Genomic DNA, 26,903 nt, shown 5'->3' with positions numbered 1-26,903 from the left:
GAGGTGGAGAGGGACTGTTCGAGGGATTGCACCAGTCACGTGTACCCTCCTATGAATGATTAGCGGCACCCATTGCCATTAAAGTTGGCCACCAACGCCTCTTGATTTCAACGGTCTCAATCATTCACTCATATCGGTGAATATGATTAATACCTTCATGAGATATAACAAGTCACTTTTATTTAATCACCTTGTAACTTTTATTATACTCTGCTCCACTTTGTATTTGACCCATGATCTTTTTCTAATGATCTTGTATCTATTGCCCTGCAATCTCTTTATTTGAGGACAAGTGTGCAAGCACTTCAATTCAGTATACAAACTGTAGCTCAAACTTGGTTTGCAAGTGCCTTTGCTTTAGCAATTCCATGTTCTTAATAGCCCGCTTCGCAGTAACCCATCAGTCATTCGAAAACATTCTAACATACCTTACTTTTAATTTTATTATTATCGACAACACAGTTTATTCATTTGCTCTCTGTTGCATCTACGGCCACTCGGGCCTTCTTTCGACGCCAGCCCGGATCTTTGCCATCTTTAGGTGATCGGAGTTCTGCGCCATCTAGCAAAAGATCTATCTCTTTCTCGAGGATTCGCGGCCACTCGATCTTATTGTTGGAGCCTGACTCGAACTCTGCTAGTTTCAAAATCACATCGGCTCTTCGTCCCGTCCCAAAGTGAGTTCTTTCAACTCCTGAGCGAGCCGAGATAGTTTTTCCTCTCCCTTCATGGTTTTTTCTCTGCCTAATCCCAATCCTGATAATCTGCTGATAAGGGATTGGGCCTTTTCAAATGCCGAACCTAGTCCGACTTAAGGAAAAGATGAGGGCCCCACTCAGTAGGAGAGACGTGTATGATCGACGAGACAGTAGCATTATTGTCTGCAGTTGCAGAGGAAGAAGCTGCGCTTTATGTGTGCTTGTGGGCATATTGTGCTGTATGTCTGTATGTGAAAAATGTAGAAATGTATAGCAGGTCTTTCTGTTCCTGACGTGGCTTTTGACAAAATCCCAGCCACAACATGGGTTCCCCCATGTTGCGCCATGGCATGAGTAGTAATTCTCCACCTCATGAAAAAAAGAAAACAGGTCATTAGAAACAGTCGGGACTAAACAGGAAAGGAATAAACATTGACGACCATGACAGAAGCTGTATCTGAACTAGACTCTTACATTGGTATTTTTTTTTTTTTAAAATGACTTTATTGTTTTCCTTGGGAAACTTCTCACTTCATCTGAGTTTGAGGCGGAGGAAGTAAAAGGAGGAGGAGAGGGGTGACCATAGTATTATTGCTGACAAAACCTCTCGCTTTATATTTCAAATGAATAGATTATGACTCTTTCTTAGTAGACCAGTTTGATCCCAACACTCATGCCAACTCTATCATTCATCAATCTGCAAAAGGAGAGCTCGATATCGCCACATCACTCTCAAGTCTTTCATTCAGTATTGATAGTCTCAACAAGCAATTACATGATCAAGTAAGTCTGAAAAGGACAAGCAAAAAACGAAACAAACAAAAAAAAAAACGCAGCCATCCAGCATTTATCGGTTTTCATCAGTTTCTGGATCTAAGCCTTTGGTTTTTTTTTTTTTTTTTTTTTTTTTTTTGGATGGAAACCGTTGATATTATTAGGTAACTACACATTATAATGACTTATTGAGTCAAGCAGCAGGGATTCGGGAATTGGAGGCAGTCCTCAAGACTGTGAAAACAGGACTTAAGGCAGTCAGTGCTTCCATGGAGCGACTTTCCACTAAAATCAAGATACCCTTCGAACAGATCCAAACCTATACGATTCAACTTGAACGTTTACAGGTCACCTCAGAGATGTTGAGGAGAGTCTTGCGGTTTTTGTATTTAATCAGGCGTTTAGAGTTGCAAATGCCCGGAGGAGATTTGGGAGATCTGGAACTGACAAAAGCAGCAATGACATTAAGCGAAGTTGGTATGGTCCCTGCAGCTTTTTTTTTTTTTTAAAAAAAAAAAAAAAAAAAAAAAAAAAAAAAAAGGTTCTAAAGGACTTGAGTTTCTTTTCGTTTATTTTTCTTTTCAAAGATACACTTCTTCAGGAATCTGATCTGGAAGGTATTCATGTAGTGGACGCTGAAGTCAAAAAGTTGGAACTTGTTCGCACAAGGATTATTGAATCAGCTGATAGGATGCTTCAGAATGGAATGGATTCACAGAACCAAGCTCAAGTGGGGTCAGCACTACAAGTCTTTTATTCACTCAAAAGATTGGATCTAAAGATTGTGGCCATGGCTTCGCTCTTGTCCAATCGTATGCATTCACAGATCAAACAGACAGTCGACATCCAATCCATACAGAAGGAGGCCAAAGGTAATACATATATACCATACAATGGTATCATCGCTACTATCTATCCAGACACACGCATCGTCGCTCTTTTTCTCGTTCTTGTTCTTGTTCTGTATTAGCCTTATGCTGAGTAAATCAAACAAGTTTACTCATAAACTCAATATCACTTTTTTATTTTATTTTATTTTATTTTATTTTATTTTTTTTCTTGGAAATATGTATTTGTATATATTATGATCGCCCGTGTAGAGTCAGGAATTAGTATATCTTCGGGATTTGTAGGAGGCGGTGTGCGACGTAACAACGGAGAGCCGAGCGTAGGAGCAGCTCCACTTTGGACATCGATTTTATGGAAGCGGATGGAAAAACTTATGGATGAGATGTATGAAGGATGCATCAAGGTAATATGAATTAGTTTGGAAGGCTTTATATATATATATATATATACTGTTAGGAAGGGTTTCTAACCATTGCAGATATTTTTTTTTTTTGTTTTTTTATCTTTTTAGATTTACTTGTTGGAACGGGTTCTCTCATGGAAGAGGGACCCTTTGACTCAAAACTCGTTCCTGGATATTGTATCCAATAGTATGGATGGTAATATGGTCCATCGGTTTTGGCAATCTTTGTCAATGCATCTGGAGCAAGAACTTAAAGCTGCAGCAAGATGTAAAGTGGGCATTATGAAGTGGCCTCTAATTTTTTTCTTTGTGGAAAAATCGACTTTATTACCCCTGTCTGACTGACCCTCTTTTTTTTTTTTTTTTTTTTTTTACTTGGTTTTCTCTTTTACAGCTTCTCAGTTCTTACAGCAGGCGTTCATTGATGGATTTCCTCGGTTGCTTAATCTACTGCATGAATTCTTTTCTCGAGTATCAGTTCACAGTGCTAATGCAACATCTGAAGATGTACAAAGGTAAAAAAAAATAAAAAAAAAAAAAAACTTTATCCGAGACAGGTAGGAAGGGCATTTTCGTTACTGTGTTGCACTTTTCCTGATGCTCATCCTGCTTTTCTTTTTTCTTCTTTCAGCCCTGAAGTGGTCCTCATGTTACGAGCAATATCATCTTTTGAGATGGCATACAAGACAAAGACAGCACAAAGAGGCAGCCAACGTTAGTGCTTGTTTAAAAATAATCTACATAATAATAAATGGCAGACCAAAAGAAAAAGAAAAAGAAAAAGAAAAAGATCCATCTAATATAATTACTCTTAATGCTCCATAAGTTTATATTGCAATGAGTCATATTTATTTTTTACACAAGAAAAAAAAAAAAGGAAGGGTAAAAGAAAGCCAGGCTTGATACATGTTATATGGATGATATGGAAAAAGGTATTGATGCAAGTTGGTATGATTTAGAAAAAGAAGAGAGGAGAGGGTGGTTTTTTTTTTTTCCCTTTTTTTTCTCCGCTTTAGTCGACCTTCTTCAGAGTAGTACGCTTGGAATAGGTACGCTTGGCAAAGTCGACAAAGAGATAAGTAAGAGGGAAAAGATAACCAACGTTGATCCAGACAGCCATTTGAGCGCCAGGGGTGGTGACACATCTAGGGACGAGGAGGTAAGACATGGCGAGGGGAGTTCCGATCAAGAATTGAGTGATCTGCATTGAGGTGAGGTACTTCTTGCCTGGAGGGTGAATACCGATGGAAGTGCAGGCATAGTAGCAGTACATAACAGTGTGGATGAAGGAGTTGAAGACTACAAAGATCCAGATGGGTGTTGCCTGGTAGTTAATGCCTGACCACATGGTGATCATGGCGCCAGCATGGTGGTAGGTCTGGAGGAGTGATGAGCGGCGTCCCTTGAGGATGATGATGATAGTATCAATGACTTCGTAGAACTTTGAGAGATAGAAGAGGTAGCCCCAGTAACCGAGAGCATTGTTCCAGAGGCTTTTGTCGGTGTCGCAGTACTATTAAAATGCAAAAATAAATAAATAAATACATTTTGAAATGGTTACTACAACTCAGCCCAGTTTTTTTTTTTTATTTTTATTTTTTTTTTTAATCCATGTAACCACGAAATAGTTGTCCAATGAGGAGGGAAGAAAGAATCAACGCACGATAAGCAAAATAAAAGCTGTGCCCACCATTCCATTCCCCCTCCCCATCAAAAAAAAAAAAAAAAAAAAAAAAAAAATCTTGTAAACATTCCCTTGAATGAATTTGTTGCTTTGCATTCATTAAGGACGCGACAAGCAGAGAAGATCTATTATCCAAATATCTTTCTGAAACAACGGAAAGCACCCATGATCGGAACTGCTTTGCTGTTTAAAATCGTTTTATGCCACCCTTTCCTTCACATGAATACAACGTCCCATGTAATCATTCCAAATCTTACATAACCTTATTTGATCAAACCGATCATTTTCACACTTCAAAGCAAAAAAAAAAAAAAAAAAAAAAAAAATTACAACTTACAGCATCATGAAGACTATGTGTTCTAAAGTTGTTGATCATCGCAGGAAACATGTTGTAGAAGGTGATGGCAGAGTAGATACATAAGAGCAGATTGTGAACAAAGACAAAGGCGGTCATGGCAGCGCTGGACTCTGTCTTGTCGGTAGGCTTAGCATTGGTGGATTTAGCAACCACGCGAGAGACCTTGCCGACTTTGGGGTTGAACAAGCTGACGCAGATTGCGTAGGTAGCAGCAATGGCTAATGGCGTCTTCCAGTCCATGAAGAAGTCATAGTATTCAGGGAAAGGGATCCCAGCTGGCATTGGTGCTGACTTCATTGTGTTGATATGTAACGCAGTATATGCGAAATGCAATGCTATTAGAAAAAGAAATAAGAGAAATGAAAGGAAAGAGAATGTGTGTAGAATGCAAAAAAAAAAAAAAAAAAAAAAGAAGTAAAAAGAAAGAGAGAAGGAGGGAGATAAATACTAAAAAAAAGAATGCAGAGGTTCTATTTTAGTGGGGACAGGGCAAGAAAAGCAAAGAAAATAATATCAGACATGGCTTCTTTCATTTTTTGGGTCACTAGAAAAAATAAAAATAAAATAATAATTAATAAGGCCCGATACACTGGAGTCAGCATTGGCTTGTTGGGACAGTCTAAGCTGGCCCGAGTGTTTACGTCCATGTTAAAAGTATAATAAGTATAAACATGTATGAATTATAAAATACTGAGCCCCCCCTTTTTCATGCTTGTTTGCCATTGTCGTTGTTATTTGGGCGAAATGGGTGGGCCTTGTCAGTTGATACATACTCCATTACTTGCACCGTAAATGACCTTGCTGAAGCATCTTTGCTTCCAACAGATGTTTCTTTCTCTTTTCTTTTTGATCTTTACTATCATTATCCTCTCCTCTCTTTCACTTCATCTACCTTTTCATCATCACCCTTTTTTTTTTTTTTTTTTTTTTTTTTTTTTTTTGGCATGTCGAGCCTATTGTTATTATTACTACTCAAAGCCATCTCTGTAACACCCCTAGGTTGTGGTCAAACTAAGGATCGCCTTGACTACAATGCTGGATCAGACTACCATCATGCATAGCTCACTGTATCTCATGTCATGAATGACGATGGCTGTTTAACATTTGACACATGCAACAGAAGCCCCCAGAAAAACATTGTTAACATATAATTATCTGTAAAGACCGAGCTAACGAACGTCGGGGAGACCATGGATTTGCTGTTCCATAAAGGTTTTTCTCCTGAGCAATTGAGAAAAAAAAATGTGGGGAGTATCTATTCCCTAAATTGTTCAAGACAGGGCAAATGGTCATGTATATATAAACAGATACCTTACTAAAGAAAGAAGGAGATCGGTGCGGACCTAGAACAAGCTGTTTAAGAGTAATTCGGCTTTGTCATCGACTCTTCACATCATAGCTGTGTCTATTAAAAAAAAAAATTTATATTCCCCGATTTTAAAGATTTTAATTTGTTGGGGAGAGGAAATAAAAAAGATGGTCTATATTCACGTACAGATTTGTGTACGTGTTTTGTAGGAGATACGACGCGTTCCTTTTTACTTGTTGCACAAAAATAAAGAGTCGCAATCTGATTGGACAACAATGGAGCTTCCCAACTTTTTTTTTATAGCCATTGAGGGAATAATTGTCAGTATTCTTTGATTCACTGCAGTGAGGGTGGTTAGATGATAAAGTCAATGGCATTGTAGTTTGAGATTCCAAGGACAGAAAATTTCTTTGTTTTAATTTATATAATATACAACTATCTTTTTTTTTTTTTTTTTTTTGTTTAAATACTACGCTTCTTCAGGTTACTGCAATGGTGTAAAGTCACAGGGAAAGAGTCGTCAAGAAAGAGATAGAATATTAACTTTTCTTTTTTCTTTTTCTTTTGCGACTTCTTAAAGATTCTCTTCGACAAAGGCGCTGATCTGGGTTAATAATTCCGTTTTGATTTTGTCAGGAATAGTAGCTGTTAATTTTTTTTTTTAAAAAAAAAGGGGGAAAAAACAAGAGTGAGCGTAACATTCTGTGATTAATTGATAACGAATGTTACTGTCTGTAGATGCTGTTTTTGCTATAGGTAATCTGTTTTTTTTTTTTCCTTTTTTATCTTTTGTTCATTTTACCTCGGGCGTATGGGCTCACCTCCTTGATGATCTCATCCACAGTCATTGAGGAATCTTTGGATTGTATCTTTTCTATTAAGCCCAAGATATCAATAAAAGAAAATGTAAGCATACTTCTTCGAAGCCTTCCTTGCCCCTAATGCTCAGTTGATTATGTCTGTTTGACTGTCATATTGAATGAAGGTAAAAGAAAATTACCTCTCGTATAAGCCTTCAAGTCGTCACGCCAACCAGAATCAATCAATTTTGCACGCAAGAGTTCCACAAGTCTAAATAAAATGTTCACATTATTGTACATTGATAAAAAAAAAAAAAAAAAAAAAAAGATGTTGGTCATGTCAATGGGGAAATAGCATGTACATGTTTCCTTTTCATCTCTTTTCTTCTTCTTTGCTTCCACAAAATGACTCTTGTAAAATGCTTACTGATCTCGTTTTCCAGACTCGACAAGTTCTCTATGCAAATTAGATCGTAGATGGTCGCTTGTTACTGAACTCATTGTAGCTGTATAAGTTGTTAAACGTCTGCGCCTTGTTGTGAAGAATGAAAGTTAAAAAAAAAAGACTTCGGTCAAGCGTCGAGATGTTACATGGTGGCTTGAAATTAAAGTTTCAGCAATGGAGCTTAAAAAAAACTAATTGAATGCATGTTTCAATTGATGGTGTTTACATTAACTTATTCACAACGCCTTTCTCCTCTTATACACATACACCATCCGTATACATCATGTCTGCAGAGGGATCCCCCTCAGGGCCATTGCCAGCAGCTAATGGTGATGGGAAATCATCAACATCGGGTCCTGTCAAACTATCATTTGGCGTCATGGGCAAAGGAAAGAAGGCGCCTCTAGTTAATAAGAGAACAGTATCAGCGTTTGGTGCACATCAAGATGATAAAGCCGACAAACCAAAGGACGAACTTATCGTTGGGTTTGATGAAAACAAAATTAAGAGGTAATTGGCCAACTTACGCTTCTAAGCGACACATCCTGTATGATCTCTCTATATTATTTTTACGAGTGAATATATAGATCGGTGTTGAGCTGCATTTCAAAGCAACTAAATTAACGAACCATTCCACTGTTGACTGTATGACTGATTTGCTAGTCTTGTGCCAGAAGAAGAAGCGAAGCCATTGGTGATCCCTCTGGAAGATGCAGATTGGCGGCAAAAAGTATTGGAAAAGAGAAAAAAAATATATATGCCAGGCGAGGCCGGCAAACATAGTAATGAAATTGTTGAGGAACCAGTCAAGGAAATTAAATATGGACTACAGATCACAAAGCGAGCCAGAATAGAGCATAGTTCGAACGATACAAGTAGTTCCGGTTCTGGAGCTGGCGATGTTAATTCAAGTACAACTACAACTGCAACTACAACTACAACTACAACTACAACTACAACATCGACTACAACGCTGGAGATGACAAAAGATGTAGTCATGGAGCCAAGGGAAGAGACATTGGAAGAAGCTGCAACAAGGAAAATCTTGGAAGGTATCAATAGCAAGTCGATCTTTATCTTTTTTTTTTTTTTTTTTTTTTATCAAGACTTTTCAAAGATTGATCCGGTCATCTAAATCGTTATTTTTTGTTTTTCATTTCTTTTATGTTATCTCCTTCACTTCAACTAGCCGTATCCGACGAGAATTCAGAGGAGATTCGAAAGCTAACCATCGGTGGACAGGAAAACATCGACGACACAGAAGCTTTCCAAAAGAATCTAGAAGATCTCCCTGACGAGGCAACATTAGAAGACTATGAAAAAGTTCCTGTGGAGGAGTTTGGCGCAGCATTACTGCGTGGCATGGGGTGGAATGGTGACATGAAAGGATCTGAAGCGTAAGTATTGGATATTTATTTATTTATTTTTTAAAAAAAAAAACTGTATAGCTCAAATTATCCCTTGTTTTCCTTTTGTTTCCCTTCACTTTGAGGAAAGATGAATAACGAGTATAAAATGGACATTGATTGATTGATCTTTCATTTCATGTTTGTTTCACATAGGATTGAGTACAATCGACGACCAGCGCTACTTGGACTAGGAGCCAAGCCTAAAGAACCAGAGCCGATTACCAAAAAGTATATCAAGCCTGGCGAATCACGCATTCCACAGACTATCAAGGTGCCTGAGAGGCATACTACGGGACGATCTGGCAGCTATGGGTCACAAAATGCTCAGAGGGATCCTAAGGGCAACAGAGACGCAAGAGATTCTCTTGATACAAGAACAAGTAGGCGTGAAGATAAAGAGAGTGTAGACAATAGGTATAGACGTGATGGCGAAGAGAGTAGAGACAGCATAGAAAGAGACAGCAGAGATAGAGACAGGGACCGTGACAGAGATCGTGACAGAGACCGTGACAGAGATCGTGACAGAGACCGTGACAGAGATCGTAACAGAGACAGCGGCAGAGATCGTACTAGAGACCGTGACAGAGAAAGAGATCGAGACCGTGATCGTGAGAGAGATTCAAGACGTGATCCTAGAGACAGTGGGGGCAGTTGTGATAACCGCAATGATCGAGATGACGCTCGTAAACGGGATCAGGATCGGGTACGAGAAAGAGAAAGAGAAGGAGAAAGAGAAAGAGCAAAGGAGAAGTATAAAAGGAGAATTTGAGGCGGCTGGCACTACCGCTAAACTGCTTTATTTAAGAAAAGATTCAAAAAATAATAACATACATATAATAAAAATTTCAGACAGCGCATCCTTTTAATACATAATTGTTCAATTCGTTCATGGTGTGTAACAACAGCTGTGTAACGTGGCTACTTTTTTTTTAAAAAAAACGCAGTTATAAATGAACGAACGAGAGGAGTTTTATTGGCTGAGCGTCAAAGGTGCCCCTTATTTCTTTGACATTAATACATTGCTGTTTTTTAAAAAAAAAGAGAGAAGGGTATCTCTTTTCGTAGACTTTAGATACAAAAAAAAAAAAAAAAAAAAATGCTTACAATACTGCCGTATTGGACAGTGATTATAAAGGTGAGATATCGGTTCTCGTCGCTATCACTCAATAAATGTCACCATCACTGCATCATCTGTTCCTACAGCCAGATTTGTAGTGATCTTCATCCATATAGCTCCGTGAGCAAGCAAAGTTTCCGTCCAAGCCTGGAAGCCGATCCATGGCCGAACTTGCCCTTGATAGAGCCTACATGAGGTGTGTAGTGTGATTAATGCCTATACCCAGGTTCTTGTGTGAGAAGCACTCTTCTTTATGAGCGATTGTGATGCTGAGGCCAGGTAATAGTCCAGTTTGTTGCCTAAGAATTGGAGTGCAGTGATAGAGAGAAGCAACGTAACCGCAGCTGGAAGTTCATGAAAAAAAAAAAAAAAAAAAAAAAAAAAGAGAGAGAGAGGGATATTCATATACGGTCGAAACATATTTTTATGGCACTTTAAATTGACCTCCTTAAAAGTTCTATTCTAAAACGATGAAATATAGCCACATACAAATATACATATATTCTCACATGATATCCTTATATGGTATGCATCATTTGTATATTTACACAAAAAAAGTCGTTGACTTTTTCAATACACTCGACACAACCGATACAAACAGCAAGGAGAGGCATATTTTGAACATCTAATCGCTGAGGTTCCTACAATGAACAACTGGAACTTCAGAGTAGTATAAAATGAGGACAAACAGGGGTTGGATGAAGAAGAGCCACAACAAATGAATATGGGGGAAGAGAGAAGGCTACAGGCCCTAACGAAATTGAAGGTTCACCAGTTGCTGACGAGGATCTAGCTGTGGCAATTCAAGCACTGAAATGCAAGAGGCCAGAATGCATTCGGTGTCGAGGACCTCAAGCAAGTCTGGGAAAGCACTGATGACGGTTCTGAGATCAAACGGAAGATCCCGAGAACCGTGAAGGGCCCGGTAAGCGTCTGTACCGGCTATAAGAATGAGATGGGCACTTGTATTTCATCATTTTAGAATAAAACTTTTAGGAAAGTCAATTTAAAAATTTTATGATACTTTTCATTGATGTGTACAGAAGTAAAGAATAGTTTTTGAGACAATCATGCAAGGATAAAAATGAAAAAATCAGAGCTTCATGCACAGACCAACGAGTCAGGGTGCAAACAAAACAATTGGCAGGAAAGTAATTTGTAATCCTTCTTCCGCAAAGGAATGGACTGTTTAAAGATGATAATGTTCCTGTAATTGCCAACATCTCGGTTTCCTTTGTAGCAAGGAATCCCCTACTTAGATTGGCTTTGGAAATACTTCCTACTTATCTTAGAAAAAAAGGGACTCTCTCAATCTACATGCAACAATAACCCAATTTCATTAACCATCTATTTGGTGCTTGTAAAATTCTTGTTTTTGATGATGAATGTATGCTGCTTGTCAAGAAAGAGAAGTTTCTAGGCACTAAAGGCTTCTGTGAATTCAGCTCTTACATGTAATTTTTGTACCACCTCATTTACTCACCAGGAACGAGAGTAGTAGGTCATGTCCAGCAAATGTGGAGTAAAAGAATGTCTTTATTTTTTTTAGTAATTTTTATTACTGAGCCAAGGGATCAAAGAAAAAAAAAATTACGGCAACCCAGATACGAGACCAGCCTTGTCAGATTTCGGACCTGTATCGCCAGATTATGTTGGGTATAGAGTTAGCGTTCCTCATTCATAGGGAGAGCCCTGCAAGTATTGTCTCGATGTCTCTTCAATGAGTCCTTCCTTGTAAAACTCTTCATACAATACTCACAGACATTCATTTCGGTTCCAGGGGAATGTTTTTTCTTATGTCGTTCAAGGTCAGCGTTCCTCAGGAACCTTCTATTGCAGCCTTCTACCTCACAGAAGTATTTCTTTTCGTCTGGAGAATGAGTTCTGATATGTGCACTGAGATTGGAAGCATTGGTTGCTGTCATAGTACAAATATGGCAGACATATTTGGATGATTTGGTCAAAGAGGTTGTTGCGGTCTGTGGGGAAGAGGACAATAAGAGAGGGGGAGAGGAAGGCGGAGAGGGATAGGAGAAGGAGTGGGAGGGTTTACAAACTAGCTGAGTATCGACAATCACGGACGTCTCTAGGTCGTACGGGTCACACAATGGTTGATTAGGGGTGGAGACTACTAAGGCCGAGGATCGTTCTTGGTCACAACAGAGTACAAAAGGGATTGAACTATTTGGTGTACAGCCATCACATTCCTTATAGAAAAACTGTTAATGGTGTGTATAGTTTCCTGGTTACACTATATGTCTGAGGCTTGAGCCTTTTGTTCCTACTTACTACAGGAGTATTGGAACGGATGACGCTAATTGGGTATAGATGTTCCTGCTGGTTCTCCTGGGCTAATAGAACTGACCAGTTTAGATCGACTATCGGACGATTATCGATCCATGAGTCTGATGTATGTTGGTCGGATTGCAAGTCTTGGCCCATCAGTAGATTAGCTTCAGAACAGCAATCTATATCGGAGTTTTCATACTCAACTCCAGACCAGATCTCTGTAGCAGTGCCTTCAGACTCATTTGGGGGACTTGGCGATATCATATTTTGTTGTTCAAGGAAGGGTGGGTATTTGTTTCGAATAATGTTCAAAAAGAGGATAAAAAACTGTGGAAGCAGAGTAGAGTAGAGACAACAGTAGAAGTGAGTAAAAGTGAGGAATTGTTGAGCTAAAAGATCATCAGAAGCAATTCATTTTGTAGTCCTGCAGGACAAGGTTCTCGAACTGTAACTGTAACCATCGTCATACAACGTTTGGCTCAATCAGCACATAGCACATTGCAAATGCTCGTCGTTTATTCCCTCATGCCACTGCAGATCTAAAGGCCAGTTTATGCATGCTGGGTTTTAACTTTTGTGGCACATCCACATCTAACCCTCACATGCATAGCTTTTAGAAATATGAAATTTATTGCTTCTTCTTTCAAGTCTTCTCATTTTCAACATCATCAATACTATCTATCTACTCCATAATTTTTTGCCCTCTTTTTGAACTCTTGACCCTTCAAAACAATGCTTTCCCTTTCCCAAAATCCAGAGCACTCCTTTCAACCCCTTCTCGTTTTCAGCGTAACCAATACTACATACTTCTATAGTTCTTTGCCCTTCATTGAGCCATTGAACCTTTAAAATAATGGAGATACTTCACCAAAGTATAAAACCATGTCTCTGGTCAATACCACCGAGTCCGCCAGAAGAGCCAGAAGAGCCAGAAGAGCCAGAAGACTTCGATGTAGACTTCTTATCTGGTATAGAGCCTCGGTCTAGCCAAAGTTTGGAGTTTCACCAAGATACACCAGACGCATTGATCGATACTCGTCCGGTCGCTGTCAATGCAAGCTGTCCAATTCCATTAAGCCAGGAGCATCAGCAGCAATATCTACACCAATATACTGCTATCCCTTTCAATACCCCAGTAATAATTGAAAAATAAAAAGGCCAATAATCTGTTTCTTAATGAATTTCAGACATATAGTCTAGTCAGGAGAATTGACGCTCTGAATATTCTATTTTCTCTATTAGGAAAAGTATGACCTCCCGCTAAATAGTGTAGTCCATTTTGTATCCAGTTGTGATCAAGGAAGAAACGTTCTCTCGATTCAGGAAGCATCCTTGGAATTTGTGCCCTCCTCCTCCGATCGTTTATTGTCTAAGCCATACGACCTAGCTTGCACACCTTTCTACTTCTGTTATCCTTCTTCTCCCCCTTCCCCTTCCTCTTCCCCTTCCCATTGCCCTCATCTAATTTCCCTACGTCCTCTTCGTCTTCTCCTTTCTCATCTCTCTCCCTACTCTCTTGCCCACAGACCGCAACAACTTTGGCCAAATCATCCAAATATGTCTGCCATATTTGTGCTACGACGGCAACCAATGCTTCCAATCTCAGGGCACATATCAGAACTCATTCTCCAGAGGAAAAGAAATACTTTTGTGAGGTAGAAAGCTGCAATAGAAGGTTCCTAAGGAGCGCTGACCTTGAACGGCATAAGAAAACTCATTCTCCTAGAACCAAAATGTATGTCTGCGAGTATTGTATGAAGGGGTTTACAAGGAAGGACTCATTGATGAGACATCAAGGGAAGAGTTGCGGAACGTATCGCACGAATGAGAAGCACCAATTCTATACCTGACATGCCTCGCTCCATGCCTGGCGATACAAGTCCGAAATCCGACAGGCATCTGGATTATATAATTTTTGTTCTTTTTTATTTACCTTTGACTCAGCAATAGAAAATAAAAAAAAGAATAAAGACATGCTTTTTACTTCATATTTGCCTGGATGTGACCAGCTTCCCTCGTTTCTGGTGAATAAATGATGTTGTGCAAATCACCAAAGCCTTCGGCGCCTCAAAAATCCTCCGCCTTGACAAACAGCACATATAAATTCAGATTTTTACAAGGACCACTGTTAAGGAAATCAAATTAATGCAGTTTGGATTATCGTTGCTTGTTCATTGAAGGAACCACTTTCCTTCTTCTAAGATTAGTAGAAAGGCTTTCTAATACGGTCTGGGGAAGATTCTCTGCCATGAAGGGAACCAAGACGTTGGCAATATCAGCAACATGGCCTTCAATGGTTATTTCAGTATGCCTGAGGACAGCTGTGATCAGGAAAATGAGAGTGTGGGCAAAAGTTAGTGAGTACGATTCGATTGATTCATTTGGGGGTTTCAAAATTGAACATTTGGCCAAAAAATAGCCGCCTATTTCTAAAAAGGCATCCAACAAATAAGCCATTGATACATCAGAAATGCGACTCCACATATGGCGGATTTCACTCAACCCAAAAAAAAAAAAAAAAAAAAAATGAGGATCCTACCCCTTCTTCAAACTGGATGTGAATATCCAGGGAGAATAGTTATAAGAAAATAAATAAAAAAAAGAAGACAAATGCGACAGCTTATTTGAAAATATATCTGCTCTCGAGCTGGTGTATTTGATGTGGCGAATTTATTCTTCCCGCAAAATATCAGTTTTGAATCCCATTGTGTACAGTGGCTCTTGCTGGTTGTAATTTATTGAGCAATCAAAAAAAGACGCGCAATATTTTGTAAAGTAGCTCGTTTTAAGTCCAATTGGACCGGCTCTACATGGAACTGGTAGCGGTCGCCGAAGCACAATTTCTCCAAGCAGCTATAGCACTTTCTGACAAAAGATGATAGCCGTGAGTATGAAGAGTAAACATCATGTGACTAATCTAGACAGCCATTTCAATATAGCTTTTAATCAAGTTGACAAAAAGGATGGAGCGCGGTATAAACATACTTGAAGCCCATGGAGCCCTCAGGAGATATGTATTTTTCCAATTCTGAATCCAACGGTGGTAAAATCGAAAAAATACGATTTACAATGGCTCATTAGGATTTTGGAAAAAGGGGTTCATACCGTAGCTATAGCCTAGGTGAGCGATATCCTGCTTTGACTAGGCTATGTCTCTTAAGGTTTTTTCGCATCGGCCATCTCGTCTAGCTCTGGAGTTTCCAAGCATCCGGCGTGGACAAAATGGCTGTGATGCCAAGTAAATGAGATGTAGTTAGTAAAATGTGTGAGCATTCATTTTCGCTGGGCTATGTTTGGTATGGGGTAGATGCCCGCTTGTTCTATGCAAGATAAAACAATTTTGTCACAATGCAGACCACGGTTTACTTTTAGGAAATCACTCGGAAGCAAAGTATTTTTCCAATTCAAAATATATTTAAACCACTTTAACTTGAATGTAAAACATATATTTCTGCCATGCCAACATTCATCGCATCATTGAAATTCCCTGGGAAATAAGCTATTCAAGAGATTCCTGTTGAGCTTTGTGATGACATAGTCGCGAGAACTATTTCCTAAGAAGCCGACTATAGTTCCCATATCATGAAAGTGATGAGGGCTGTGAAGATGATATGAGACCAGACAAAAGGAGTGATACACAGCAATATCAAAGAGCGGCAATGCATTTAATTATTTACAGAGAGTTCCCAGAGCCTTCCTGGGTGCTACTGACGATCCGGACTTGTTACAACCATGCGGTGGTTTGTTTGTCGGAAAAGGTTCAAATATATTTTTGAATACTTTGCTTCCCTATTTTTCATGACTGTACACTAAAATTTCTTCGCCAAACTCTAAAAAAAAATGACATGTGAGGCAATCACCTCCAATACATTTTTCTTGCATAGCACTCGTCAGCCTGATTCACCACAATACAAAATGTTTATTCTAAATTGGCTGACAGAGGGGAAATGTCGGGTGAGAAGAGGAAGATGAGTAAGGCAACCAGCCAACATAATCGAAAGTGTGCCCAGAGTTGTATAGTACACTGGTGCGACTTGGTAAAATCCCGAGTTTGGTTCTAGCCCGTTGGTGAGCGTTGATGCAATGTACGTAAGCAATGCAGGTACGCATATTTCAGCCTGTGGAGTAAAAATAGCAGTGTTACGACACTCTACTTTTAGAGCTTCAAGTCGTACTTCACGAATGTTTTAGGGTTACAGTCACGTTCTATGGCTCAAGGATTATTTTGGAAGACTGTAGGAAAACACCTCCTGCTGAGATGTTCTGTGGTGCAAACAGGCGTTGCATCAGGGCAAATTATGAGAACACATTCAAAGGCCACGGGCTTAGTAGAAATTATAGACGTTCGAATAAACGCAAGAAAGTGCATCCGCTGAATGGCACTTATGGAAAGAATATGTCTGGCCATGTTGTTGAGCAAGTGAATATTTGTTAGTCCTTGCCAAAAAGTCGTCGACTAATATATTTTAAAATATTCAATTTGAATTAAAATCTTAAAAAAAGATATTTACATGTAGGTTTCATTTTCTGTCTAAAAACGGAGGATATTTTATTCAATTTTTGACGAGGACTCTAATCTAATGGACGTCTCATACCCTTAATAAATAGTTAGGATACCCCAACAAAAATGTGAGGCTTTTGCCTGTAATCCATTACATGCGTAAAATAATCTTTCAGGGCACTGAATTAATTCAAACCGCAATAATCATCATTATAACTGCAGACTTTAATAGTATTTGGGATTGCTTGTGGTTATGATGTATATATGCCGCATTTCAAGACAGAGAAGTCTTTGAGGCAACTGGAAGCCTGGATGATTTCGTGTCATTCATCTTTTTTTTTTTTTATTTTAATTTTTAATTCGTTACTGAGCCAAGAGATATAAATAAAAGTGAAATAAGAAAATATAATACAAATGGTAAGGACATAAGAATCCAGACGCTACATCACCCTTGCCGGGGAGTGAACCATGTCAGGTATAGAGTTGGTGCTTCTCATTCGTGGGATACGTTCCGCAACTCTTCCCTTGATGTCCCATCAATGAGTCCTTCCTTGCAGAACTCTTATCATATTTTGTTGTTCAAGGAAGGGTGGGTATTTGTTTCGAATAATGTTCAAAAAGAGGATTAAAAACTGTGGAAGCAGAGTAGAGTAGAGACAACAGTAGAAGTGAGTAAAAGTGAGGAATTGAAGCGATCAATTTTATAGTGTAAGAGGGGTTTGCCACACCCTATTGAGCTTGGTTCGTGCGCATCTGGTATTCTTAATGATTTGACTCATTCATTTTTAAATATTTTGAGATGGTCAATATAATATCTGTCAATGCTGCTGTGAATACGTTCCGTACTCTGAATCTTTATGTTTGAAAAGGTAAGTCTAACCAAAACGAGCATTTACCAAAACGAGCAATCATCGTATCCTGTGATCACATTTTACCGCTCTTTCCTTGTGTAACGGAACTCTAACAGCTTGGCTTATGCTATAATTATAGAAGAATTTACTTTAGAAGAGAAAAGTAGTGCCCAAACCAGGACCCTGCGGAGTACTCTGTGAAGCGAAGACAAAAGGGTAGACCACAAATCATACGGTCCAAAGCTGCTTAAAGGAGTGGAGAGAAGAGGAGGGGAGAGGAAAGGAGGAGAAGAGGTAACAGGACTTGTTTTATTTTCTATTGTTTTTACTTTTAAAGAAAAATATGAATGGGATTCAGGGGAAATGATGCAATACTTGGGATTTGTAAGGCGATATGGACAGAGTTTTCTTTCTCAGAATTCCAGTGATGATTCTATGACTTAAAGATACAGCGATCGAATAAAAGGTTCAGGAGTGTTCTATTTCAATTCAATCGAGCTTGGAAAAAGCATAACAAAACGCTACTTCATTACCTGGTCGGTTCCTTAGGCCACGAAAAAAAAAAGATGTCTCAGTTCACTCAGGGCACTGCAGATGTATGAAAGTGCAATGCTGTCATGTGTAGGTTAAGTTAGGGGTTGTTAAAATTTTCAATATCAAACCGACGCGCCGGTATAACAAAGTAGTGGCTGGTTTGGTTAGGCCTTTTCAATTACAAGACATTAGCTAAGCAAACCTTTTATACTTGAAAAGATCTAATTGGGAAGAGTGAACAGCACAGATCTCTGGTTTCAGAGAATTCCCAATCTGGCTGTGGCCTGTGCACTAGTCGAGAGTGACATGTATATACATAATTCATACCCATTATTCTCGTGGAAAAGGCTCTCTATCAATTCATCAGCGCAAGGTGCATAGTAAGGTTGAAAACAATATTTAATAACTCAGGTTGAGTTGCTAAATAGGCTGGCTGCTAAATCGAGGGTGGTAATCAAATTTATGAGCTGTTTCAGCGTTAGGTTTACACCTGCCTTCCTCCTAACACGTGTGGAAGACGGTGACGTAGACACGAAGCGGCGAGCTGCCAAATGTTAGCGCGTACTTGACAAGTTCAATCTTCATTTAGTCCTTTCTCTTCTTCTCATCTCCCATCAGTTGAACTTCCTCAACCATCGTGCTTCCCTAGGCTGCCCCTCTCTCTCCCTACCAGTTGATCTCTATTTTTTATCTATTCCGTCTGTGTATGTGTGCAAGCATAATATTATTAACATTATTGACTTTTGGCGATTTTCCATGTGTGCTGTGAAAAGGTTGCATTTAGTACACCAAAATATGCTGATCAAACTTTATACCATCACGACCCATGATACTCAACTTCACAGCATTCGTCAACTTTTTTTTTTATCATGATGTGATTCATTGTTTTCATTTTCATTAATTCATATTGTCTTGAGCTTGATCATGAGGAACAGAAGCAATGATCAGATAGAAAAATATTTGTATTATGAGTAAATGCACAGGGAGACCAACCACGCCACTTCGTAGTTGACTAATTACTATGTCTATGATGCTATTCTGGCACATGATTCAACTCTACTAGATTGGCCCCTTGTACATACCACCTATTCGTGTGAGCCATCTTTTTCTACTCTTAGTTTGGTTGATCAATTCATCCTGAATCTTTCCATTTCTTTCCCTTGGGTGCGCATCATGTACTCTTTTGTTCAGTATGAGCTCTGAAGATAAACAACCCAATTCAAGTCAGCCCACAACTCCCGCCTCCTCCAGGTTGAGTCTCCCCTCCAAAAAGTCCAGTTTCTTGACCATTGTCAAAGCTCAGGTCAAGGTTCTCCTCTCAACCCTTTCCGAGAATACTTACACTCGAAGTGTTACTGAAATCCACTCGGTAAGTCTGTCAAGAAAGGCTTCGGAGCACATTTAACCATAAATTGGAGCAATTGTTCATCCACAGTCATTTGGTGACATCAACGCTTTGTTCCTTTATTTTTATATTGACACACTATCTCTATTTTTTATTTATTTATTTCAGCTGATTGAGGACAACGGAAAACCCGTTTATTTACATTTTATAAGACTCATTGTCCAAGCCTGGCAATCAGGGCAGGGATCTCAATCAAGTAACTACTCAGGTGCACCTATCCACAGGCTCCTCATCGATCAGGTTCAGGTCCTCGCCAAGACCCAGACCTCAGCCACATACTTTTGCGAAGCCGTTAGTACAACAGAAAAGAGTGAGGCGCTCAAGAATTTTGATTTCGAGCTCTTTATCAAGGATTTGCCATTGAAGCCTATTGAAAAAATTCGCCTAGCCATTGCACTTCTTCAGTCACCCAAATCTGAACTCGTTGCTCAAGGTAAGGCCCATGCAAATGAGCTTTTGTATTACAATGGAGAGCGCGATTGTCAGTTTATAACTTATTACTAACAAACTTCTGAATCGGACAATTTGCTTTTTTTAACGTCGTAACTACATCTACCAGCTGAACGTATCATTCAGTCAACTGCATCAGCCTTAAAGGAGCAGCTTACCTCAGCCGATCAATTACTCGAGTTTGTTCAATCACTCGACGCGTCAAATTACAAGTCCTGGGACGAACCGAGGGATCCAGTCACCGGTCTTATTAATACTTTGTACAATAACAACATCCCTTCAGTCGTCACTAACACTATCAAGGAGATTCGGTAGGTCTATGAGCCGTGCTCTCCTTTTTTTATTTTTTATTTTTATTTTTTGTGACTCTTTGGCCATGGTCATATATTACTACAATTGGCTTCTATTGACGTGGGTTTTCATTCTCTAATAGCGATATGAATGATAACTCTGAGTCTGCAGCCCTGGCAAAAGTCATGTGCGAGGCTGGACCCTCTTGCTGCAAATCAGTATCATCTGTTAATGATATTCTGCGCCAAGCGGGATATGATAATTCTAGGACGCCTGATGAGCAAGATATTGCACGTGTTCTCGGCATGATGGTCTCACGACAATCAAAAGCAGGCTCTGAGAGTGCCTGGGACTTTAAGAACGTTGCTACAGCACTAAACAAGAATACTGTTGATTGGGTCAAGGTCATTCAAGCGCTGGACTATCCTGAATTCAAGATCTCAGATGTTTCTGGCTTAGAATTTATAATCAATTCATTCAGAAGTGCAGACAAGGTATGGAGGAGAAATGATAATTAATTTGTTTTGCCATATTGGTTTTCATATGCATTATGCTCATTCAACATTGCACACTTATACCATATATAGAATGGGCGTCTCTTTCCTCTAGAGGCGTTCTGGGGACAGTGGAGCAATGTTGAGGGTCAAATTTCAATTTTGAAAGCGCTCGTTGCTGCGCCGACAAAGTTATTAGAACAAGAGTGGGCGGCATCATCTAGGACATTCACAAGAGATCAGTTTGCACAGTCAAGCGCCGAAGTTCAGGCGCACGCATCTGCTGAGCTGGAATCGAGTGTTTGGAATTGCATTCCTTTGGTAGAAACTGTAATGACATTGGCCGACAACGAAGTTCATGACCCACTACTGGATATGGGCTTAAAATCAAACACAGAGCTTCTCTTCCTTGGCCTTGTTCAGCTCAAGACGCCTTGGAGTTCATTACATCAAGACGTCGTTTCCAAGTTGCTTCATGTTTATTTGACAGGAGTTGGCATCATCCCTCAATTTGTGCAAACACGATTGTGGCAGGTTAATCAGGGTCTATTTGTCTCTGGTTTGTTGGACCTTTACGATCATGACCGCTCATCACTCCCAAAGATACTTAAGCTTACAGAAGATCTTTCGGTAGGCCTACATATTTTCCTACTTTTAGCTGTTTTCTTTCTTTCTTTTTTTTTTTTTTTTTTTTTTTTTTTTCTTTTTTTCTTTTTTATTATTCAATGTTTCTGGACACCCAGCTGACTATTTTCTCTATTTAGATCTTGAATAAGGTGCTTGAAGTCAAGTCATTTATGTTTGCGATTGATTTGGCCGTGCTTGCGTCCAGTCGGAACCTTTTGGCATTGGATAAATGGTTACAGAATAGGATCGCTGCTGGTCAGGATATCTTCGTCAGGGCTTGTCTGGACTATCTTAGTGAGAGAATTGTTAACGATGCTCGTCAGAGCACCCCAGCAAACAAGGAGCTACCAGTAGAGACAATTACTATTTTCTTACAAGTCCTTCTTGGAAGGTGAGTATCATGGTTTTGAGTCCTGTATTCAGTTGGATGATCGTGTATAGGTTGATTGAATGTCTCGACTCACCCAACCCTGTTTCTTGTAAAAGTTCAATTTCCCCTGAAAATTCAGCTGTTTTGAAGAATGTTCATAATGCATGTCTTCAACTCCATCCTCAACTTGCTAATGTTGCGCCTGCTGTAGAGGGAGGTGTCACCGGTAACGAGACATCATTTTCAGATGATGTTGAAGAGGCCAATAACGATTACTATAAGCGCATCTACCGAGGCGAGATTTCCATCCCTGAAATTGTTGATTTGTTGCAGCAGTTTAAGAACTCCTCTGACCCTCGTGAGCAGGACATCTATGCGTGCATGATTCACAATTTGTTTGATGAATACCGATTCTTCCCCACGTATCGTGAGAGAGAGCTCGCCATCACCAGTGATTTGTTTGGTGCTCTAATCCAACATCAGCTAGTCTCCTACATTCCACTCGGTATTGCTCTCCGATACGTATTGGATGCTCTCCGTAATCCTCCAGGGTCAAAGATGTTCAACTTTGGTGCCCAAGCTCTGAGTCGATTCCAGTCAAGGCTTCAGGAGTGGCCCACATATTGCTCGCATCTCCTTCAGATCCCTCATCTTCAGCAAGTCCATCCAGAGATTGTGCGCTATATCCATGCCGTTCTTCCTTCCGCGACTGCAGCCTCACAAGACGGCTCTGGTCTCTCGTCAGACCTTACCACTTCATCGCCTCAACAACCCATCAATCAAGAAGTTCAACGACAAATTTCACAACCAACACCTGCTTCCACAATAGTTCCCCAACCAGCAGCTCCCCCTGTTTTTACTTCTCTTAATGTGGATACACTTCTCATTGGGCGCGATGATATCGACTATGAGGCACCTAATGAGCAAACGCAAGACAAAATTCTGTTTATCGTCAACAATGTTTCTCAAAGCAATCTAGAGGTGAAGCTAGCAGAGATGAAGGAGCTTCTCCGCGAGAGTGCATACCGTTGGTTCAGTAACTATATCGTAGTCAAACGTGCGAGTATTGAGCCCAACTACCACGTCTTATATCTTCAATTCCTCGATGGACTTCAAAGTCCTTTGCTTTATCGCCATATTCTACATGAGACTTACGCCAATATCAAGATTTTAATCAATTCCGAAAAAACAGTACAGTCATCTTCTGATCGAACCCTATTGAAAAACCTCGGATCCTGGCTTGGTGGCATGACTCTGGCTCGTAATCGACCCATTAAGCATAAGAATCTGGCATTTAAGGTATAGTATTTCTTCAACTTAAGTAATCCAGGCTCGTTTCAAAGTTGTTTTTCTTCTTTTTTTTTTTTTTTTTTTTTTCCTCGTAGACTAACTCCGTTTTATCACTTTCATACATAAATCTCTAGGAACTTCTCATTGAAGGTTACGACAGCAACAGACTGATTGTCGCCATTCCATTTGTCTGCAAGGTTCTGGAACAGTGCAACAAGAGTAAGGTCTTCAAGCCACCTAACCCCTGGCTTGTGGCCATTATGCGTCTTCTTGTCGAGCTTTATCAGTTTGCAGACTTGAAACTGCATCTCAAGTTTGAAATCGAGGTGCTCTGCAACAGTTTGTCGCTTGATCTCAAAGAAATTGAACCTACTAGCATTCTGAAGGACAGGCCCCCCAGGAACTTGTCGCTCACCCTGCAACACTTACTCAGGACTTTGAGCGTCTTTCAATGGGCGGATATGCTCCATCAGCAAGAATGCCCGTTCAAGCTGCAGTCCCTTCGACCGTTGCCACTTCACAGCAGGATGCTTCTATGGAGATGGTTCCCAATTTGGCTGCATTTGTCACTTTCAATCCTCCTGCGTTCTACAATGAGCGCCCTGCTCTCAAGCGACTCGTGCATATTGCCATCGATCGTGCTGTCCGAGAGATTGTTGCTCCTGTTGTCGATCGCTCTGTCACTATTGCAGGCATTTCCACACGTGAGATGATCATTAAGGACTTTGCCATGGAGCCTAATGAGGAAAAGATGCGCAAGGCCGCTCATCTTATGGTTCAAAATCTTGCTGGTAGTCTTGCCCTTGTTACTTGCAAGGAGCCACTCCGAGTTAGCATGGCTAATATTATTCGCACGCTGTTCCTCCAGAATGGATTTACAGATCAGAATATGCCAGAACAATCCATTCTGATGACTGTTAATGACAATTTGGATCTTGCTTGTTCCGTTATCGAAAAGGCAGCTATGGAAAAGGCCATTCCAGAAATCGAAGAGAGCTTAGCGAATGCATTTAATGCAAGGAAGAAGCATCGCGAACGTACAGGACAACCTTATTACGACGTGGCTACGTATCAGTCTTCTCGCTATCCTGCCAGCCTTCCCGAGCCCCTCCGTATTAAGCCTACAGGTCTCTCGGCTCAGCAGCTGCGCGTTTATGAGGATTTCGCCCGCTTGCCCAGACAGGCAGCTATGGCACCAGTCTTTGACACTGACAGAAGTGTTCGTACTCCTCTCAATGCAAGGGCTGATGCCGGTCAAGCCTTCCCGTTCAATACTAACGAATTGTCGTATAACAACGCGCCCATTCCACTGTCAGCTCACCAGGCTCTGGAGAAGTTTGCTCAAATCATCAGTGAGCTTGACAAGCTTATCAGTCTTTCGCCCTCAATGCCTTTGGCAGCACTTCCTCCCAACCACGAGGTCAAGATGCTAGCTCGTCTCGTACCCTTAATCCCTGCACAGTCTTTCAGTCCTGATGAGATGGCACTGACGTTCTCGCAAAAGATTGTTCAGTTACTGTACAAGACAGACCAGGTATTGTCGCGAGATGTGTATGCAGTGTTGTTGGAGCAGCTCTGTGCCCTTTCGAGCAAGGTGGCCAAGGAAGTGACTGAATGGCTTATCTATGCGGACGATGAGCGCAAGTTTAATGTGCCTGTCACTGTGACGTTGACTAAGGCCGGATTAGTGAGCCTTGTTGACCAGGATATTCAACTGGCGCGCCTAATTGAGATTGGCCGTCCCGGTATAGTTGAGTACGCTATCAAGTTGATTCGCGAATGTGTCCTTAGTGAACAACCCTGCGCTAGCCGCAACGAATTCATCAACTCACTCAACGTGCTTAACCGCCTGGCGCAACGCGGAGGCAAGACTGTCGAACCTATTGTCTTACTTATCGAGGATATCCGCCGACGTGCTCTGGCACCTAGGGAGGCCGCCAAGGATATCGACAATTCAGTGCTGCGAGAACAACTTGCCTTTATCTTTGCTGAATGGATTCGCGTTTATCAGCTTCCGACTTCAAACGATAAGGATTATGGTGCTTTTATCAATTCGATTCAACAGCAGGGTGTCTTGAAGGGCGAAGAAATTTCGTCATTGTTCTTCAGAGTATGCACGGAAATGAGTGTGGAGAGCTACATCAAATACAAAGTTACCAACACTACCGCTGCATATCAGGGCGTTGACGCCTTCGTTAAATTGATTGTTACCCTTGTCAAACATTACTCAGATCCTCAAGGCGTGAACCACAGCGGAGCCAAGGTCACGTATCTTACTACTTTGTTGTCCATCATTGTTTTAGTCTTGGCTCAGGCACATGAACAACGTCGCGGTCAGTTCAACCAGAAACCCTTCCTGCGTCTATTCTCGGGTCTGTTGACAGAGATGATGACTTCGTATGAGTCAAGCCCTGGCATGTATTTCCAGATCTTGACAGCTTTTAGCAACACATTCCATACTTTGCAGCCTTTGGTCTTCCCTGGATTTACATACGGATGGCTTTCACTTATTTCTCATCGTGCATTTATGCCAAAGTTGCTGCTGGCGGAGAATGGTAAGGGATGGGCCTCATTCCAGAAGCTTCTCGTGTGCCTCTTCCGTTTCTTGATCCCATTCTTGGTTGGAGGGGAGATGCGGGACACAACTCGGGCACTTTACAAGGGTACACTTCGGGTGTTGCTTGTGTTACTACACGATTTCCCCGAGTTCCTGTGCGACTACCACTTTAGTTTCTGTGATGTGATTCCTCATACATGCATTCAACTGCGCAACCTGATTCTCAGCGCGTTCCCGCGCAACATGAGGTTGCCAGATCCTTTCACGCCCAACCTGAAAGTGGATCTTTTGGCGGAAATTCATCAACCACCACGTGTGCTTTCAGATTACACTAGCAGTCTGTCTGTTAGCATGAAGAGCGACGTTGATACGTATTTGCGAACACGTGAACATGCAGCATTCTTGGACAACTGGCAAGAGATCCTGGCACTTGATCCTAACAATCAGGACTTGTTCTCTGGAGGATCCAAATACAATGTACCGATGATCAACTCGTTGGTCTTGTATGTTGGCGTCAATGGCATTGCACAATTGCATGCTTCCAAATCAGAAGACAATGGTAACAGCAGCAGCAGCAGCAAAGACATCGGAGATGCGAATGCCAACAGTAATAATGACAACAAGACTGTGTCTTCACCTACAGGATCCTCATCGTCTTCGTCTTCCCAGATCGCGCAGACAGCATCAATGGATATTTTCCAAAAACTGTTGACAGAGTTGGATTCTGAAGGCCGCTACTTGTTCTTGAGTGCGATTGCCAACCAATTGAGATACCCTAATTCTCATACGCATTACTTCAGTCGTGTGCTCCTGTACCTCTTCCATGAGGCTACTCAGGAAAAGATCAAAGAGCAGATTACAAGGTAAAGGAAGGAATACCTTTGAATTCTGTTTTCCTTGGATTTTTTTTTTTTTTTTTTTTTTTTTTTGTTCTCTCATCCTAACAATTGACACTTTACATACATAAAACATAGGGTTCTGTTGGAACGTCTGATTGTAAACCGCCCACATCCATGGGGTTTGCTGATTACGTTTATTGAGCTTATCAAGAATCCACGCTATGCATTTTGGGACCATGCGTTCACTAGGATTGACCCTGACATTGAGAAGCTTTTTGATTCTGTATCGCGGTCAGTCAAGCGATCAGCTTAAGGACAAGTAACAAGACAGCATTTCATACGAGATTGATTATTCTTCATTTTGCCACGCTTTACGTTTTATTGTAATCTTTGTCAAAAGAGAAAGCATTGTACCATATTGGTCATTTAGTTTAGATTTGAGATTTTTTGAGTGTACGACTATTCCATAATAAAAAATGCCCATTACACATTACACATTACACATTAAATTGGAGCAAGGAACAATATTTCAGGATATTGCTACAATAAAGATTCATAG

General features: G+C 40.5%; 7 protein-coding genes across 7 annotated transcripts; 4 read left to right on the top strand and 3 right to left on the bottom strand.

The window, feature by feature from the left end:
- Positions 1 to 1,139: 1,139 nt before the first annotated feature.
- On the top strand, positions 1,140 to 3,443 carry BCR41DRAFT_399944 (Golgi transport complex subunit 5-domain-containing protein; the record flags this gene model as incomplete). The annotated part of the gene is made up of 8 exons (XM_022029107.1): positions 1,140 to 1,176; positions 1,330 to 1,481; positions 1,637 to 1,949; positions 2,060 to 2,344; positions 2,573 to 2,724; positions 2,833 to 2,992; positions 3,119 to 3,239; positions 3,356 to 3,443. 8 exons carry the CDS (start codon positions 1,140 to 1,142, stop codon positions 3,441 to 3,443), a joined length of 1,308 nt encoding a protein of 435 aa, XP_021877669.1.
- Positions 3,444 to 3,600: 157 nt separating this feature from the next.
- On the bottom strand, positions 3,601 to 5,163 carry BCR41DRAFT_360610 (fatty acid elongase). The gene is made up of 2 exons (XM_022025397.1): positions 4,746 to 5,163; positions 3,601 to 4,237 (listed from the first exon to the last, which is right to left on the bottom strand). The coding sequence occupies exons 1-2, from the start codon at positions 5,061 to 5,063 to the stop codon at positions 3,737 to 3,739; spliced, it is 819 nt and encodes a 272-aa protein (XP_021877668.1). The 5' UTR covers positions 5,064 to 5,163; the 3' UTR covers positions 3,601 to 3,736.
- Positions 5,164 to 6,526: 1,363 nt separating this feature from the next.
- BCR41DRAFT_360608 (transcription factor e(y)2-domain-containing protein) lies at positions 6,527 to 7,415 on the bottom strand. The gene is made up of 4 exons (XM_022025396.1): positions 7,303 to 7,415; positions 7,076 to 7,146; positions 6,878 to 6,949; positions 6,527 to 6,720 (listed from the first exon to the last, which is right to left on the bottom strand). The coding sequence occupies exons 1-4, from the start codon at positions 7,374 to 7,376 to the stop codon at positions 6,650 to 6,652; spliced, it is 288 nt and encodes a 95-aa protein (XP_021877667.1). The 5' UTR covers positions 7,377 to 7,415; the 3' UTR covers positions 6,527 to 6,649.
- On the top strand, positions 7,076 to 9,584 carry BCR41DRAFT_389090 (DExH-box splicing factor binding site-domain-containing protein). Its single transcript, XM_022028086.1, has 5 exons — positions 7,076 to 7,146; positions 7,303 to 7,830; positions 7,984 to 8,372; positions 8,510 to 8,717; positions 8,883 to 9,584. The coding sequence occupies exons 2-5, from the start codon at positions 7,520 to 7,522 to the stop codon at positions 9,496 to 9,498; spliced, it is 1,524 nt and encodes a 507-aa protein (XP_021877666.1). The 5' UTR covers positions 7,076 to 7,146; positions 7,303 to 7,519; the 3' UTR covers positions 9,499 to 9,584.
- Positions 9,585 to 11,510: 1,926 nt separating this feature from the next.
- Positions 11,511 to 11,777, bottom strand: BCR41DRAFT_311381 (hypothetical protein; the record flags this gene model as incomplete). The annotated part of the gene is made up of 1 exon (XM_022021032.1): positions 11,511 to 11,777. A coding segment is annotated over one exon (267 nt), but the record flags the coding sequence as incomplete, so codon positions are not given.
- A 1,929-nt stretch (positions 11,778 to 13,706) lies between these two features.
- Positions 13,707 to 13,985, top strand: BCR41DRAFT_311358 (hypothetical protein; the record flags this gene model as incomplete). The annotated part of the gene is made up of 1 exon (XM_022021031.1): positions 13,707 to 13,985. A coding segment is annotated over one exon (279 nt), but the record flags the coding sequence as incomplete, so codon positions are not given.
- A 4,868-nt stretch (positions 13,986 to 18,853) lies between these two features.
- On the top strand, positions 18,854 to 26,825 carry BCR41DRAFT_360605 (CCR4-Not complex component, Not1-domain-containing protein). Its single transcript, XM_022025395.1, has 12 exons — positions 18,854 to 19,390; positions 19,535 to 19,859; positions 19,986 to 20,187; positions 20,310 to 20,661; positions 20,755 to 21,291; positions 21,426 to 21,679; positions 21,775 to 22,957; positions 23,083 to 23,287; positions 23,335 to 26,112; positions 26,149 to 26,309; positions 26,334 to 26,368; positions 26,480 to 26,825. The coding sequence occupies exons 1-12, from the start codon at positions 19,214 to 19,216 to the stop codon at positions 26,655 to 26,657; spliced, it is 6,387 nt and encodes a 2,128-aa protein (XP_021877663.1). The 5' UTR covers positions 18,854 to 19,213; the 3' UTR covers positions 26,658 to 26,825.
- The last annotated feature ends 78 nt before the right edge of the window (positions 26,826 to 26,903 follow it).

Source organism: Lobosporangium transversale (genome assembly GCF_002105155.1).
Source record: "Lobosporangium transversale strain NRRL 3116 chromosome Unknown BCR41scaffold_44, whole genome shotgun sequence".
Taxonomy (NCBI): domain Eukaryota; kingdom Fungi; phylum Mortierellomycota; class Mortierellomycetes; order Mortierellales; family Mortierellaceae; genus Lobosporangium; species Lobosporangium transversale.
The sequence above is the reverse complement of the archived record's forward strand: the minus strand, read 5'-3'. Positions and strand labels throughout refer to the sequence as shown.